Consider the following 17,267-nt stretch of genomic DNA (forward strand, 5'->3'; position numbering starts at 1 on the left):
CCCGGCCCGGGAAGGAGGAAGGGAGGGACTCCGGCCGCTTGCTGCCCCGCCCGGTGAAGCCCGTGCCCCTCGGCGATCTCACCGGAGCGGGTTCTCTCAGCCAGTCATCCGTTCCAGGATAGGGTACGCTGTCTTTTTTATCTCTGTCGTGGCTCTGGGAGCTGTTCTGTATCGTTTCTACTCCCCTAGTAGCTGTTCTGGAGGAGGAACTAAGATCCCCACGTCTTACTAAGCCGCCATCTTCTCCGGAAGTCTATATAATTTTTATGGAGTGATACAAATGTTCTAAAAATGATTATGGTGATGAATATACAAATATGTGATGATATTGTGAGCCACTGATTGTATACTACAGATGGAGTATATATGTGAAGATTTCTCAATAAAAATAGTATTTTAAAAAATGAGGGAGAATTTAAAATTTTTCACAAATATATGGAAGCTGAGAAAGTTCATTACTAAAGAGATCTGCCCTACAAGAAATACCAAAGGGAGTTATGTAGGCTGAAAAGAAAAAAAGAGAGAGAAGCCCAGAGAAAAGTACAGAAATGAGAATTATAAGTAAGGGTACTAAAAGAGTAAAAAGGGAGACAAAAACAAGATATTGCATATAAAAAGTCAAAGGATAAACTAATTGAAGTACTGCCTTTAGAGTAACAGATATTTATTAATATTTAATATATTAATACATGAATGTTAATGGATTAAACTTCCCAATCAAAAATCACAGATTGCCAGAATGGCTAAAAAAAATATGATCCATCTACATGCAATCTACAAGAGACTCACCTCAGACCCAAAGACCCAAATAGACTCAAAGTGAAAGATTGAGAAAGATATTCCAAGCAAACTGTAATCAGAAACAAGCTGGGGTAGCTATACTAATATCAAACAAAACAGACTTCAAATGAAAAAATGTTTCAGGAGACAAAGAAAGACACTATATAGAAGGGGCAATCCACCAAGTAGAAATAATTATAAATATTTATGTACCTAACCAGGGTGCCACAAAGTACATGAGGCAGACAGTGGTAAAACTGAAGGGAGTAATAGACATCTTTACAATAACTGGAGACTTCAATAAACTACTCTCATCAAGGGACAGAACATCCAGATAGAGGATCAATAATCAAACAGAAAACTTGAATAATATATTTGAACTAGATCTAACAGATATATACAGAACAATGCATCCCAAAACAATAGGCTACACATTCTTCTCAAGTGCTCATAGATCACTCTTAAGGACAGACCACATTTTGGGTCACAAAACAGGTCTCAATTAATTAAAAAAGGATTGACGTTATATAAAGCACTTTATCTGTTCATAATAAAATGAAGCTGGAAATCAATAACAGGCAGATAACCGGAAAATTCATAAATACATGGAAGTTAAACAACATAATCAATGGGTCAAAGAAAAAATTCCAAGAAAAAAACAACAAAACCAAAAGTTGGTTCTTTGAAAAGACCAGTGAAATTGACAAACCCTTAGCTAGACTAACAAAGAAAAAGAAAAACAATGCAAATACATAAAATCAGAAATGAGAAGGGGGACACTACAAGTGACCCCACAAAAATAAATAAAGGTCGTAAAGAATACCATGAACCACTGTAAGCCAGCAAATTAGACAACTTAGACAAAATGAACAATTTCCTAGGAACACATGAAAAACTTACTCAAGAAGAAACAGAAGACCTCAACAAATAAATCACAATTAAAGAGATTGACTCTGCCAGCAAAAAAACTCCCAGCAAAGAGAGCCCAGGACCAGAAGGGCTTCATAGGTGAATTCTACCCAACATGCCAAGAAGATCAATACCAATCTTGCTCATATTCTCCAAAAAATCTGGAGGGAAAACAACATAACTCAAATTTTATGAAATCAGCATCATTCTAATACTAAAGCCAGGTAAGAACACAAGGAAATAAAACTGGAAACCAATCTCTCCAATGAATTTAGATTCAAAAATCTTCAACAAAACATTTGCAAATTGAATTCAACAGCACATTAAAAGAATTATACACCATGATCAAGGGGTTTTATTGCAGGTATGCAATGGTGGTGCAAGATAAGAAAACCAATTAGTGTAATATTCCAAATTAACAAATCCAAGGGGAAAAAAGCACAAGATCATCTCTGATTCAAGAAGAAAAGGTATTTGACAAAATCCAGCATCCTTTCTTGATTAAAAAAAACACTTCAAAAGGTAGAAACAGAAGAAATTTCCTCAACACGATAAAAGGCTGAGGGTTAAAGAACATGGCTTTTTGGGGGTACACGACAAGTTTCAAACCAGCACAAGAGTATATATGAAAAACCCACAGCTAACATTGTAATCAATGGTGAAAGACTGAAAGCTTTCCCTCTAAGATCTGGAGCAAAACAAATATGCCCACTATCACCACTATTATTCAACATTTTACTGTAAGTTCTAGCGAGAGAAAACAGGCAAGAAAAAGAAATAAAAGTCACCCAAATGAGAAAAGAAGAAGTGAAACTCACTACTTGCAGATGACATGATCCTATATTCAGACATTCAAAAACAACCTACAACAAAGATAGTAGGATAGTAAAGTGGCAGGATACAAAATCAACAGCAAAAATCAGTAGTGTCTATACACTAGTAATGAGCAATATGAGGAGGAAATCAAGAAAAAATTCTATTTATAATGGCAACTAAAATAATACCTAGGAATAAATTTAATCAAAGATATAAAGGACTTGCATTCAGAAAACTACAAAACATTGCTAAGGAAATTTTAAAAATTTGGAAAGACAGTCTATGTTCATGCATTGGCCACAAATAGCCAAAAGCATCTTGAAAAAGAAGACTGAAGTGGGAGAATTCATACTTCTTGGCTTTAAAGCATATCATAAAGCCATAGTGTCAAATCAGTATGGTACTGCATAAAAAGAAACATATTGATCGATGCAATTAAATTAAGAGTTCAGAAATAGACCCACACATTTATGGTCAATTCATTTTTAATAAACTGGGACTCAACAGTATCTTCAACAAATGGTGCTGGTAGAACAGAATATCCTTATCCAAGAGAACGAAAGAGGACCCCTATTTCACATCTTATATGAAAATTAACTCAAAATAGATCAAAAAACTAAAACAGCCAGGACCATAAAATTCCTGAAAGACTATAAGGGGAAGCATCTTCAAGATCTTATAGTAGGCACTGGTTTCTTAGACCTGACATCCAAAGCACAAACAACCAAAGAAAAAAATCAGATAAATGGAAACTCTTCAAAATGGAATACTTTTGTACTTCAAAGGACTCTGTCAAGGTGAAAAGGCAGCCTATTCAAAGGGAGAAAATATCTGGAAATTGCATAGCCAATAAGGTTTTCATATCCTGAATACATAAAGAAATACTTCAACTCAACAATCGAAAGACAAACAACCCAATTAAAAAATGAGCAAAAGACATGAACGGATATTTTTCCAGAGGAAACACAACTGGCTAAAAAAAACATGAAAAGATGCTAATCACCAACTATTAATGAAATGCAAATCAAAACCACAATGATATATCATTTCACACATACCAGAATGGCTACTATTAAACAGAAAACTACAAGTATTGGAGAGGATGTAGAGAAACACTTATTCACTGCTGTTGGGAATATAAAATGCCATTTTGTATTAATATAAAATGTATAAAAGTGTCTCAGGTAGCCGTGGAAATGTAGAGTTCAAAATCGTAGGGCAGACTGTGAAGCTGATGACTGATGGAAGGTCTGGACAAACTCCACAAGAGAGGCTCGTCGGCCAAAGGAGAAAGAGTGTCTCTTCTGAATCCTCCTTAAAAGGCTTCCATTGATTAGATCAAACATCACTCATTGCAGAAGACACTCTCCTTGACTGATTACAAATGGAATCAGCTGCAGATGCAGCAACATGATCATGATTTAATTCTATGGAATCTCCAGGACTTGCCCAACCAGACAAACAGGTACCACACACCACATGGTCAAAATAACACGAGCCTGACCATTACAGTATACCTCTTGTCAAACTATACACATTACCTTAAACCATACCTAATTTCTAAATAGAGCACAATAAAAGACACATTTTCTTTCCTCACCTAACAATATTCAACTCCCCTGCATATAACCAGAAACACATTAAATCTCCCCAGAATTATCCAAGTCCTTGGGTAATATTCATTCTTATACTTGATACCTTACACCTTGAATACTATAACATAAACAAAACAGCATTACGGCCCTCATTTCTGTAATTGATCACGTGGTCATAGCTCATGTTTATCACTACCTTCTTCCACTATCCATTCCATCTTCCCTTTATCCTAAGAAAGCGCTTCAGATGGCTGTGGTTCTTTGCCTGGTGGGGTGACCCAAACCTTCATTCCTGAAGTTTCAGAGCCATTGGTAGTCCTGCCTGGATTGGGTTGTTGCAGTTTTCCATTGATTTTAATCAAAGGATATGGTAATAACTAAAAGAAGTCCTAGGGGATCTCCTATATTCCAGGAAAGCTCTTCTTTACCTCCATTGTGCAGTTGCACTCCTATTTCTCCCTGATAGTCAGGGTCAATCACCCCAGCCTGTAATGTAATCCCCTTCTTGGCATGCTGATCCAGGGGCAGGAGTAGCACAAAGTGGCCAGGTGGCATCTTAGATTCTGCTTCAATGGAATCATTATTGTTTCTCCTGTTGAAAGCACTACCTCTTTTGAAACTAAAATCTGCGACAGAGCTCAAGGTCGCAGGGACAGGAAACAAAAATTTTACTAGTGGATCACTAGGGGTAAAAATGAGTGGTGGCACTCCTATTTCCACCCTTTGGTTCCTAGGCCCATGGATCTGGCTATGGAAGAAACAGCACTATACAGCAGATGCTGAATCAGAGCATACACAGCTTCCAAGAGAGCATTATTCCAACCCTTCAAGGTATTGCCACCTAGTTGGCACTGTAATTGAGTTTTCAAAAAACCATCCCACCGTTCTATCAATCCAGCTGCTTCTGGATGATGAAGAACATGGTAAGACCAGAGAATTCCATGAGCATGTGCCCATTTCCATACTTCATTTGTTGTGAAGTGTGTTCCTTGATCAGAAGCAATGCTGTATGGAATACCATGACGATGGATAAGGCATTCTTTAAGCCCAAAGATGGTACTTTTAACAGAAGTATTGCGTGCAGGGAAAGCAAAACCATATCCAGAGTATGTGTCTATTCCAGTTAGAACAAATCACTGCCCCTTCCATGAAGGGAGTGGTCCAATGTAATCAACCTGCTGCCATGTAGTCATCTGGTCACCTCAGGGAATGGTGTCATGTGGGCAGCTGAGTGTGGGTCTCTGCTGCTGGCAGATTGGGCACTCAGCAGTGGCTGTAGTCATGTCAGCCTTGGTGAGGAGAAGTCCATGTTGCTGAGACCATGCATAACCTCCATCCCTTACCACCATGATCACTTTGTTCATGAGCCCACTGGGCAATGACAGGAGTTGCTGGGGTGAGAGGCTGACTGGTATCCACAGAACGGGTCATCTTATCCACTCGATTATTAAAACCTTCTCTGCTGAAGTCACCCTCTGGTGTGCATTCACATGGGACACAAACATCTTCATGTTTTTAGCCCACTCAGAAAGGTCTATCCACAAACCTCTTCCCCAGACCTCCTTGTCACCAATTTTCCAATTAAATTCTTTCCAAGTCCCTGGCCATCCAGCCAAACCATTAGCAACAGCTCATGAGTCAATATACAAATGCACCTCTGGCCAGTTCTCCTTCCAAGCAAACTGAACAACCAGGTGCACTGAGAGGACTTCCCCTCACCACTGTCCTTCAAGGACAACCCAGAAAGGGGTTGTAGTGCTGTAGCTGTCCACTTTGGGGTGGTACCTACATATAGCACCGAACAATCTGTAAACCAGGCCCAAGTTTTTTTTTTCCTCAGTCAATTCACTGTAAGGAACTCCCCAAGAGGCCAAAGCTCTCGTCTGGGAAAGAGAAGGTAATGCGGCAGGAGAGGACACCATGGGCATTTGGGCCACTTCTTCACGTAACAACTTGTGCCTTCAGGACCTGCTCTGGCCCTATCTCATATACACCATTTCCATTTTATGATAGAGTGCTGCTGCACACACCCAACTTTATAGCTTGGTGGGTCAGACAACACCCAGCTCATGACAGGCAACTCAGGTCTCATGGTAACTTGGTGGCCCATGGCTAGGCATTCAGTCTCTACTAAAGCCCAGTAGCAGGCCAAAAGCTGTTTCTCAAAAGGAGAATAGTTATCTGCAGCAAATGGTAAGGCTCTGCTAAAAACTCCTAAGGGTCTGTGTTATGACTCTCCTATAGGGGTCTGCCAAAAGCTCCAGACAGCATCTCTATTTGCCAGACGCACTTCCACCACCATTGGATCTGCTGGATGATATGGTCCAACTGACAAAGCAGCTTGTAGGGCAGCCTGGACTTGTCACAGAGCCTCCTCTTGTTCAGGTCCCCACTCAAAATTAGCAGCTTTTCTGGTCACTTGATAAATGGGCCAGAGTAGTACACCCAAAGGAGGAATACATTGTCACCAAAATCCAAAGAGACCAAATAGGGGTTGTGTCTCTTTTTCAGTTGTATGAAGGGCCAGATGCAGCAACTTATTCTTCACCTTAGAAGGGATATCTCAACATGCCCCACACCACTGGACACCTAGAAATTTCACTGAGGTGGACGGCTTTATATTTTTGTTGGATTTATCTCCCATCCTCTGACACGCAAATACCTTACCAATAAGTTGAGTAGTTGTTATTTCTTGCTCACTAGGTCCAATCAACATGATCTCATCAATATAATGCACCAGTGTGATGTACTGTGGGAGGGAGAAACAATTAAGATGCCTGCAGACAAGATTATGACATAGGGCTGGAGAGTTTATACACCCCTGAGATAGGACAGTGAAAGTATATTGCTGACTTTGCCAGCTGAAACCAAACTGTTTCTGGTGGTCCTTACTAACAGCTATTGAGAGAAAAGCATTTGCCAGATCAATAGCTGCATATCAGGTACCAGGGGATGTACTGATTTGATCAAGTAATGATACCACATCCAGGCTGAGCTTACAATAATCCACTGTCATCCTCCAAGACCCACCTGTTTTCTGCACAGGCCAAATAGGAGAGTTGAACGGGAATGTATGGGAGTCCCCACCCCTGCATCCTTCAAGTCCTTAAGAGTGGCAGTAATCTCTACAATCAGAATCTGGCATTGCTTCTGATTTATACTATTTTGCTAGGTAGGGGTAGTTTTAGTGGATTCCACTAGCCTTTCCTACCACAACAGTCCTCACTCCATGAGTTAGACAGCCAATGTGGGGATTCTGCCAGTTGCTCAGTATGTCTATACCAATTATACATTCTGGAACTGGGGAAATAACCACAGAATGGGTCCGGGGGCCCACTGGACCCACTGTGAGACGGAACTGAGCTAAAACTCCATTGATCACCTGGTTTCCAGAAGTCCCCACTCTGACTGGTCGACCAGAGTGACGTTTTGGGTCCCCTGGATTAATATCACTTCTGAACCAGTGTCTAATAATCCCCAAAATATCTGATCATTTCCTTTTCCCCAATGCACAGTTACCCAGGTAAAAGGCTATCAGTCTCCTTGGGGAAGGCTTGGAGGAAGATTAACAGTATAAATTTGTGGCAGTGTAACAGGGTTCTCCTCCAAAGGGACCTGGCCTCTCCTTCATTCAAGGGGCTCTGGGTCTATAAACTGTCTCAAGTCTGGAAACTGATTAAGGAGCTGTAACTCTGAGCTTTTGCAATTCAAGTTAGACTTCTGTTCACTTGATCTAGAACTCCTCTTTATACAGCTGAAACAAGAATTTAGTAGACTTCCCATCTATTGTACTTCTAGGTGCCCCATGATTTACTAGCTGCCACAAATTTCTGCAAGTCAAATTATTTTGATTCCTGCTGTGAGTTTGCTATCTATTATAATAGCCATGTCTACCCTGTCTTTGGCAGTAACGTGCTGCCACTGGCTTCTGCCAACTTGAGATTCTGTCATCCCCGTTAAGTTTAAGGATTCCAGCTCAGTGACAGCAGTTCCTACAGGAATATCTGACCTACAGAGAAGTGCAACTACAGAGCTGTTCAGAAATGATGGCACTAGTCTTAAAAATTTATTTCTCACCGTTCTGGTAAAAGGTGCATCCTCTGGGCATTCCTGGGGTGTATGACCAGGTTTTGCATGATAAATCCACTCTAACATTCCAATCTCTCTAAGCCTCTGGATCCCCTCATCTACATTATACCAGGGCATTTCTAGCATTTCAACCTCAGATAATGTTGGCAACCTTTTGATCCATGTTTCAGCCAACCATCCAAACAAACTGTTAATGCTTTTTCTAACTCCTCGAGTTATAACATTGAATGCAGAATCTCTGCTTAGTGGGGCCACATCAACAAATTCAGCCTGATCCAGCCTTATATTCCTCCCACCATTATCCCACATCCTTAAAATCCATTGCCACACGTATTCTCCTGATTTCTGCCTATATAAATTGGAAAACTCACACAGTTCTTTTGGAGTATAACATAACTCCTCATGTGTGATACTTTGTATCTATTGGATACAAAGCCTGTTGGGACTTTAGTCTAGTTATAGGTCCTGGAACAAATGAGTGGTAGTGGGGATGGGTCATGAAAAGAATTAGAAGTATCTTCCAAGCCATTTGCTTCAGGGCATTCATTTGCAGTTTCATCTGGTAAAACAGGATTAATCACTCTAGGGCTAATCCCTCCAAGTGGAGGTTTGGTGGCCAACTCCTCAAGGCAGGCTGGAGGTAGAGCAGCTATGTCCTCAGGGCAGACTATTACAGGGTTATCTAGAGAGGACTCAGCATGACCTAGGGTTTCAACCTCATCCCCGACATCATTATCAATCTATATGTCGCCATCCCATTTTTCAGGGTCCCACTCCTTAGACTGAGATTTCAGTTTACGCTGTAAAGTTGCTACTCTAACAATAAGATTCTGAGTCTGATTTTCGGAGATCTCAAGTCTACAGCTGCATGAAATAATATTTCTCTTCAGGACACTCATAGAAGTGTTTACATCTGCCAGACGGCAAGTAAACTTCTCATTTGAAGCCTTAAGCTCATCCCTTTCACTCATAAATGCATACAGCATATCTAGTAACAACCAGCCAACATTTCTACACCTCCTATTTCCACAAAACTCAGTAAAGCTGTCAAAAACATTATCCCCCAGAGCCTGGCTACATACATACGAAGCATCAGAAGAATCGAACGGTGATATTTTGACTATCTCTTTGCCAACTCACTCCATGGACTGGCAGTATCATTCTGATTACAGGAATAAGAGTCCTTAGTGCCTTTGAGTTCAGTCAGAATAGAAAACCAATTGTTAAAACCCATTTTTAAGATTCTGTTTCTTCAGAACCACTTCTGGTACCAAGTTGTATTAGTTAGGGTTTCTAAAGAAACAGAATCAATAGGAAATATCCGTAAATATAAAATTTATAAAAGTGTCTCACAAAACTGTGGGAAGGTAGAGTCCAAAATCCATAGGTCAGGCTGTGAAACTAATGACTCCGATGAAGGGTCTGAACCGAACTCCACAGGAGAGGCTTGCTGGCTGAAGCAGGAAGAGAGCGTGTCTCTTCTGAATTCTTCTTAAAAGCCTTCCATTGATTAGAACAAACCTCACTCATTGCAGAGATACTTCCCTTGGCTGATTACAAATGGAATCAGCTGTGGATGCAGTGATGTGATCATGATTTAATTCTATGAAATGTCCTCATAGCAACAGACAGGCCAGCACTTGCCCAACCAGACAAAACAGGTATCATCACCTGGCCAAGTTGACACATGAACCTAACCTTGGTAAGACTGTAATGAAGTATTAAATGTAAGAATCAAGCTAAGTTTAACTTTCACACAAGGCGATGCAGGCAGGGAAAGGGGAGGGCCTCGACGCAAGCCTAGAACTGGTGCCAAATTGTAATGGCCAAGGTATTAAAATGTAAAGCATAATCAAAGGGGGAAACTTTGGTGGAAAGTTCTAATTAGTTAGACCATCTGGATAGGGTGTAACCTCTGGAGTATCCAATCTGCAGAGATACAGGGGAGGGAGCTACAAGCTAGGCACAGGTATGACCGTTTTTGGCATCTATTGTTTGGTACACGACCCACCATTTTGTGTTCAGCTAGGTGCCCATCATGAATAAATTCTTTTCTCTTCCATAATGGGATAAGTATTTGGTCTCTTTCAAATATGATGTTCATTAAGTGAAAAAAGCATTTTGCAGAAAGGATATAAAACACTGTCTTGTTTATATTTATAAGCATACAATTTAGAAGAACACAAATTTATACCCTTCTATTTTCTTTGAAAATAAATTAACAAACAGCTTATACAATTTTTAGAGTACAAATATTTATATATTTGAACTCACTGGTACAAAATAGTAATTTCAAAAATAATTTAAAATATGAAATCACTGTAAACAAAAATAAAAATATGCTGGGGTATATGAAATTTAGAATATCTACCAACTGATAACAGTTATTTCTGGGAAAGGGATTACAGAACACATTCACATTCCATTTTATTTTTTTAATTAATGAACATTTACTTCAAAGAACTAACAACAACAAAAACTCTATCATCACTCTAAGCTATCGATCATTTCAGAGACGTTAAGTATTTTGACCCACAGACCTTTCCTAACAACTTCTTAATATGAAGAAAAGCAGCTATTCATTGTTGGATTCTCCATTATACTAAACCTGAGTAAGCATTACAAATAAATCATACCAACAAACGAAATTTACAGAAGCTATTAATAGAAAACTGTCTCTGCCAGATGAGTATTATAAGTTTGAGGAAAGACATCACATCTCAAATAGCTACTTGGTTACTTACTGCAAAAGGAGACCCATGCAAGGGAGGTTTGGGTTCCAACTCTGATCTGTACTTCATTCCAGATATCACATTTCTCACAGTTCCCTTACATGTCCTGCCCTGGTATGGAGCTTACAAATTGTTCTGATTTAAGGAGTCAAGACCTTCTATACTAAGCCCTCAACAAAAACAGAGGGAGCAGAGCTGCTAGTCTGTTAAGATCTATCACTCCAAACCTTCTCCATTTCAGAATTGATCCTAAGATCAATTGCCTTTTTGTTTTCTGCTCAGACTCACTGCTGAATAATAATTGTTAATAGATACTGAAGTTAGGTGCTTTACATGCATTAAGTCATTTATATTCACAGCAATCCTTATATTACAGATAAGGACACAAAGCTGCTAAGTAGCAAAGCTAGGATTTTACCCAAGGAGTCTGACTCCTGGATTCAGTCTTTACTATACAGCATTATATCTATGATATACTGCTTCTTTTAACCTAGAAAACACCAAAAATCTTCAGCCAGTAAAGCTCTTGGTAAGAAATCTGGAAGTCAAAAGGTCAGCTGGATCAAATGTTCACTGTTGAAAATGCTGTCCTTCTATTGAATGAGGGCTATGAAACAACTTGAAAAATCTGTTTGCCACTGCTCTTCTTCAGTTTTGATAGGCTGTTTCCAGTAATAACTAGGAATCCAAGCTCGTAACCAAGTCAAAAATATCTGGGTTCACATTATAGTTGTCACTAGCTGTCTTTCTTCACCATAAGTATGAAGGTTTATGTGAAAAATTTAGCATAGTGCATGCCTGCAAAATAAGGAGGCATGTCATTTCCTACTATTACTATTATCCCTCGTTTTACAGTACCTACCCTAAGAATAAGTGGAAAAATGAAAAGTTCAAATAAAATTTAAAAGAAGCATAAATGCACATTTACAGAAAACAAGCCTCAACATTCTTAAAATTATATTTGAATTTATGAAATTGACAAACTAGATGTTCTAAACAGAGCTAACTGAAACATATATTATGAAATCATCATCCATAGTTAATAACTACATGAATGCTAATTAGCTTCATAAAAACTTACTCATTAAATCTGTTTCAGTGTTTAGAATACCTTGAATCGTAAATATAAATTCTTAAAGTGTTATATTTTTTAAATAATTTATATGGCCACTTTTAATTTTTTATTGTATTAGCTTGGACATTTACAATGGATTAATAACCATAATGGACAAGCAATGACGACTGTCTCTTACACCTTCAGCGTCCAACGTTCTGATATGTTAAAGTTTAGTTTCCACTACTGTTAGAGGCCTAATTCTTTACAAGCAGTGCTTACTCTGCTCCAAGCAGACTACATAAAATAAATCTGGTCATTCAATCCTCACAATAACCTATACAGCAGGGACGAATATTTAGCCTCATTTTTTCAGGTGAGGAAACTGAGGCGCAATAGATGGTATATAATATGCCCAAGGGCACAGAGTTAGATAATCAGACACAGAACCCACACTGGAAAGCTATCTGGGTCCTTTTAACCTCTTCACTCCTTTAGGGAGAAGATATGTCAATTACAACGTGTAAAGAAATACAATACCAGTGGGAAGCAGGGGTTCCAACGGGGTAAAGACATGTTCCATATTGAAATATCTGCCTGTGCGTTAAAAAAGAAAAAAGAAAAGCTAAGTTAGACTCTCTCAAACTTAATTAAACAGACGCGTGAAATCGACTATAAATTCGGCCTTTTAATCTTTTACTCTTGAATGCGTGCTCTGAAGCAGATCAAAGAGCGTGAAGCAGGGTTCGGCGTTTGTGACTAGGGCTGAGCTCCGGCTGGGAACAGCGACAGCAAGGAGCAGCGAAGAAGGGGCGATGCGGGGAGCCCCGCGGGATTCCCTGAGCCACTGGAGGACGGGGAATGAGGTCACGATGCTTTTTCCCCAGGGGGCCGCCCCCTGCAGCCTCTCCCAGCGACTCCGTCACCATCCGGGGATTAGAGAAAGGAGAACCGACCGCCCCTTCCCTGCTGCACCCCGCCGCATCCCGGGGCCGCTCGTCGAGCGACGCAGGGCTGCACTTACACGATGGCGGGTGGAGCCACCAGCGACTGGAGCGCACGCTGGGAGAGCCAGGCCGATCGACGACTCGACGCGCGGCTTGAAGGGACTCTGGAGACGCAAGGCCGGAGCTCACTCGTTTAAGTAAAGGCGGTGCGAGGCGGCCCCGCCCCCTTCCGGGAGCCGGCGGCGTGTGGTGCGCAGAACCTCCGCTTCAGCCGGCGCGGCAAGCGCAGGGTGTTACCGACCCTGCAGTCAGAGTGCATTGTGTTTCTCTCCTGGCTGTCTCCAATCGTGTTTTTTTGAACGCAGCCGTCTCTAGGCTGGAACTGTTACTGAACTAGCGGTGGTATTTCTGCCAGGCCCTCTTCAAGGAGGCAGCCATTTTCTTTAAGCGCAGCAGGGTCTTCATCACTTACCCTCAGCCTGGCTTCAGAAACAGTCGTTTTTTTCGGTGCACGTTGTTTTGGACGTCCGCTTGCCGCACATGGCCTTACTGCACTTGAGTTAAATTCTTTCCTTCCTCCACTTAGTGAAAGCATGTTTTAGTTGGGAGGAATTTTGAACCCCTTTAAATTCCTCACTCAATCAAACACTTCCAAGACAATGCTCTCAGTGTGTTTGAAGACAGTTTTTCCACTACTGAAAAATTCCAATCCCCAGAAAAGTATTATTTTTTCTAATATTATGCAAAAACAAACAAATCAACTCTTTACCTTCTGCTGCTTCTCCACCTGGCTAAAACTGTAACATTTAAGAGGGATCCCTGATCTCAATAATGTATTTGAAGATTTATAGAGTAGTATGCAGGTTTTAGCTTTTCCAGGCTAAATTCAGTTATCTCTCAGTTTTCTCAAGTATAATGGGAACAATGTTACCCACCGTTCTGTAAGAAACAGAAGACTTGGTACAGATAAAATACCTGGCTTGGTGTCAAGCACACAGAAATTTGCAACAAATGTTTGTTTCCTTTCCATCAATGGAGTATCCCACGTATATATCAATTCCACTGCTATTTACTGTTAATCTGTGTTAACACATCAGTAATACATTATCTTTGTCAAGTGTTTTGTTTGTAATTTGGCTCCAGGTTCTCCTAAACTCGTTAAGAAAAAAATGGAAATACATAGCTGCAACAAATTTCACAGACCACATATTTAAAGATGACTAACTAAACTAAAAATAATAAGTTGGGGTGGAGAATATTTGCACATGTAATAGACAAATGATTGCTATATTTATATCTTGTAAAGAACTACAAATCCATTAGCAAAAGTAAAACAATCTAGTAAATGGTACTAATTGATACACACTGACAATTTGCAGAAGACAAAGGGCAAATGATGTGAAAAACTTTCAACATAGCTAGCATTCAGAAAAGCAATCCTGAGCAATGAAATAAATTCGCGTGACAGATTGCCAAGTGATTTTTAAAATAATAATGAGTTAGCATTTATTGAGCAATTATTGTGTTCTAATCACTGTCAAGGGCTTTTATATTTTATTTAATTACCCTCAAACCTAGGATACAAGACCAAAAGGACCAAATTTGAGTCTGCCAGCACAGTTGCTGGCAGAGAGTAAGCAATCAATAAGTGTAGACTTTACTGAAATCGGCTTTTTTGTTTTGTTTTTTTAAATATTTTTATTGTAAAAACTTTGCAAACATATAGTCTTCACATAAAAACATTCCATGCATGGTGTACAATCATCGGCTCACAATATCATCACATACTTGTATATTCATCACCATGATCATTTTGGGAACAGTTGAATCATTCCAGCAAAATAAATAAAAAGAAAACTCATGCATATCATACCCCTCATCCCTCCCTTTCATCAACAACTAGTGTTTCCACCTACCCAATTTATTTTAACCTTTGTTCCCAGTTATTTATTTTGGTCCACATATTTACTCATCTGTCCATACCCTGAATATAAGAAGCATCAGACACAAGGTTCTCACAATCACACAGTCACATTGTCAATGTCATGTCTTTATACAGTTGTCTTCAAGAATCTGGGCTACTGAAAAACAGTCCAACAATTTTAGTTACTTCTCTCCAGCCACTCCAATACACCATAAACTAAAAAGGTGTATCTATATAGTGCATAATAATAACCTCTAGGATAACCTCTCAACTCTGAAATCTCTCATCACTGAAACTTTATTTTGTCTCATTTTTCTCTTTCCCCTTTCGGTCAAGAAGGCTTTCTCAACTCTCGATGCCAGTCTTGGATTATCCCAGGCTTTCGGTCCCACTTTGCCAGGGAGATTTATATCCCTGGAAGTTATGTCCCATGTAGGGGGGAGGGAAGTGAAATCACATGCTGAGTTGGCTTACAGTGGCCACATCTGAGCTAAAAAAAGGTTCTCTGGGATGACTCTTAGGCCTAAATTTTAGTAGGCTTTGCCTGTCCTTCATAGGAATAAGTTTCATAGGAGCAAACCCCAAGATTGAGGGCTCAGTCTATTGATTTGGTTGTCCCCACTGCTTGCTAGAATATCAGGAATTCTCCAAATGGGGAAGTTGAATTTTCCCCCTTTCTCCCTGTGGTAGTTAGGTTCTGGTGTCAACTTGGCCAGGTAAAGGTGCCTAGTTCTGTTGCTGTGGACATGAGCCAAGGGCATGTGAAGCTCATCTGTTGGTAATTACATCTGCAGTTGGTTAGGGGGAGTGCTTGCTGCAATGAATGATGTTTGATTTAATTGGCTGGATGCTTAAATGAGAGAGCTCAATGCAGCACAACCCAAGCAGCTCATCGCACCTTATCTCAGTGCTCGCAGCTCAGCCCAGACCTTTGGAGATGCAGAAAGGAATCACCTCAGGAAAAGCTGTTAGAATCCAGAAGCCTGGAGAGAAGGCCAGAAGAGATCACCCTGTGCCTTCCAATATAAGAAATCGCAAAACAAGTTGTCTGGTGCCAATATGCAAAGGAGGGACAGTTTTCATTTCCATAGGGAGAAACTGGAAGAAACACAGATGTAAAACCTGCAGGGCAAACACCATTGGATTTCAAAGTCTGAAAGTCATTCATCCTTTGGTTTTAGAAAGTGGCAGTCCCACCCTTTCTGAGGGCCTAAGCAGTGGCCTGCCTCTTTCCAAATCAACCTCAGGGAACATTAAGGAGACCACCTTTTTTGGCTCCACTCTCTCCAGGCATCAGGGCCACCCCTGGGCTCTTTGCCATTTCTGGGGCATACACTCAAGCCCTCCATATGGTGGCAGCCAGGCTCTCCCCAGTCCCCAAGGAGCGTATTATACCTTCTCAAAGGCCTGAGGCTGTACAACTCTCCCACTGCAATGAAATGGAAGACTCATCCTCACACTTCAGGGTAAACTCACCCTCTCCACATATATGGGTGGGTCTACTCTCCTGGCCCAGGTTTCTTGGCTTCAGACCCAAGCTCCCATGGTTCTTACTCTGCTAACTCCAATTTGTCCCTTTGTGTCCCCCTTTGTCCAGATTGGCAGTGGTTCCGTTTACACCAAGTCTCTTCAAGCACTCCAGGACTTCTCCATCATTCTCTTCACAGTTCCTCCAAAATCTTCCCACTTAGCCATCAAAAAAACTGTTCTAACATATCTGGTATTTGCAAACCACAGCAGCACCCTGGTACCAAAATCTGTTCTAGTTTGCTAGCTGCCAGAATGCAACACACCAGAGACGGATTGGCTTTTAATAAAAGGGGATTTATTTTGTTAGTTCTTCAGAGGAAAGGCAGCTAACTTTCATCTGAGGTTCTTTCTTACGTGGGAAGGCTGAGGGTAATCTCTGCTGGCCTTCTCTCCAGGCCTCTGGGTTCCAACAACTTTTCCCAGAGTGATTCCTTTCTGCATCTCCAAAGGCCTGGGTTGAGCTTGAGTGCTGAGATTAGGAATGCCGAGCTGCTTAGGTTGTGCTACATTGGCTTTCTCATTTAAGCACCAGTCAATTAAGTCAAAGGTCATTCATTGCAGCAGGCCCACCTCCTAGCCTACTGCAGATGTAAATCAGCAACAGATGAGGTTCACATACCATTGGCTCATGTCCACAGCAACAGAACTATGTGCCTCCACCTGGCCAAGTTGACAACTGAATCTAACTACCACACCATGTAAGAGAGAAACTCAGAAGAAAGTTAGCTGCCTTTCCTCTGAAGAACTATATGTTTTTAACTAAAATAAATTCCCTTTTATAAAAATCCATCTCTGGTGTGTTGCATTTCAGCAGCTAAAAAACTGGAACAGACCCCTTCATTCACAACTTTTGAAAGGGCCATTTAGGATTATCCATCAAATATTAAATAT

The 17,267-nt window shown here is 40.5% G+C and overlaps 1 protein-coding gene across 5 annotated transcripts in view; it reads right to left on the reverse strand.

Annotated features, from left to right (window-relative positions):
* TPK1 (thiamin pyrophosphokinase 1) overlaps positions 1-13,131 on the reverse strand; it is a 323,853-nt gene extending 310,722 nt beyond the window's left edge. For 4 of the 5 annotated variants that reach the window (XM_077148616.1, XM_077148604.1, XM_077148632.1 and 1 more), the window contains exons 1-2: positions 13,000-13,131; positions 12,516-12,572 (exon numbers count right to left, since the gene is read on the reverse strand). In XM_077148616.1, coding sequence (XP_077004731.1) covers positions 12,516-12,558 — 43 coding nt within the window. In that variant the 5' untranslated portion in view covers positions 12,559-12,572; positions 13,000-13,131. Of the gene's footprint in view, positions 1-12,515; positions 12,573-12,931; positions 12,945-12,999 lie in introns of those variants that run through there. The other variant, XM_077148613.1, reaches the window with a different exon arrangement.
* Positions 13,132-17,267: the final 4,136 nt, after the last annotated feature.

The sequence above is a fragment of the Tamandua tetradactyla genome, chromosome 1, assembly GCF_023851605.1.
Source record: "Tamandua tetradactyla isolate mTamTet1 chromosome 1, mTamTet1.pri, whole genome shotgun sequence".
Lineage (NCBI taxonomy): Eukaryota > Metazoa > Chordata > Mammalia > Pilosa > Myrmecophagidae > Tamandua > Tamandua tetradactyla.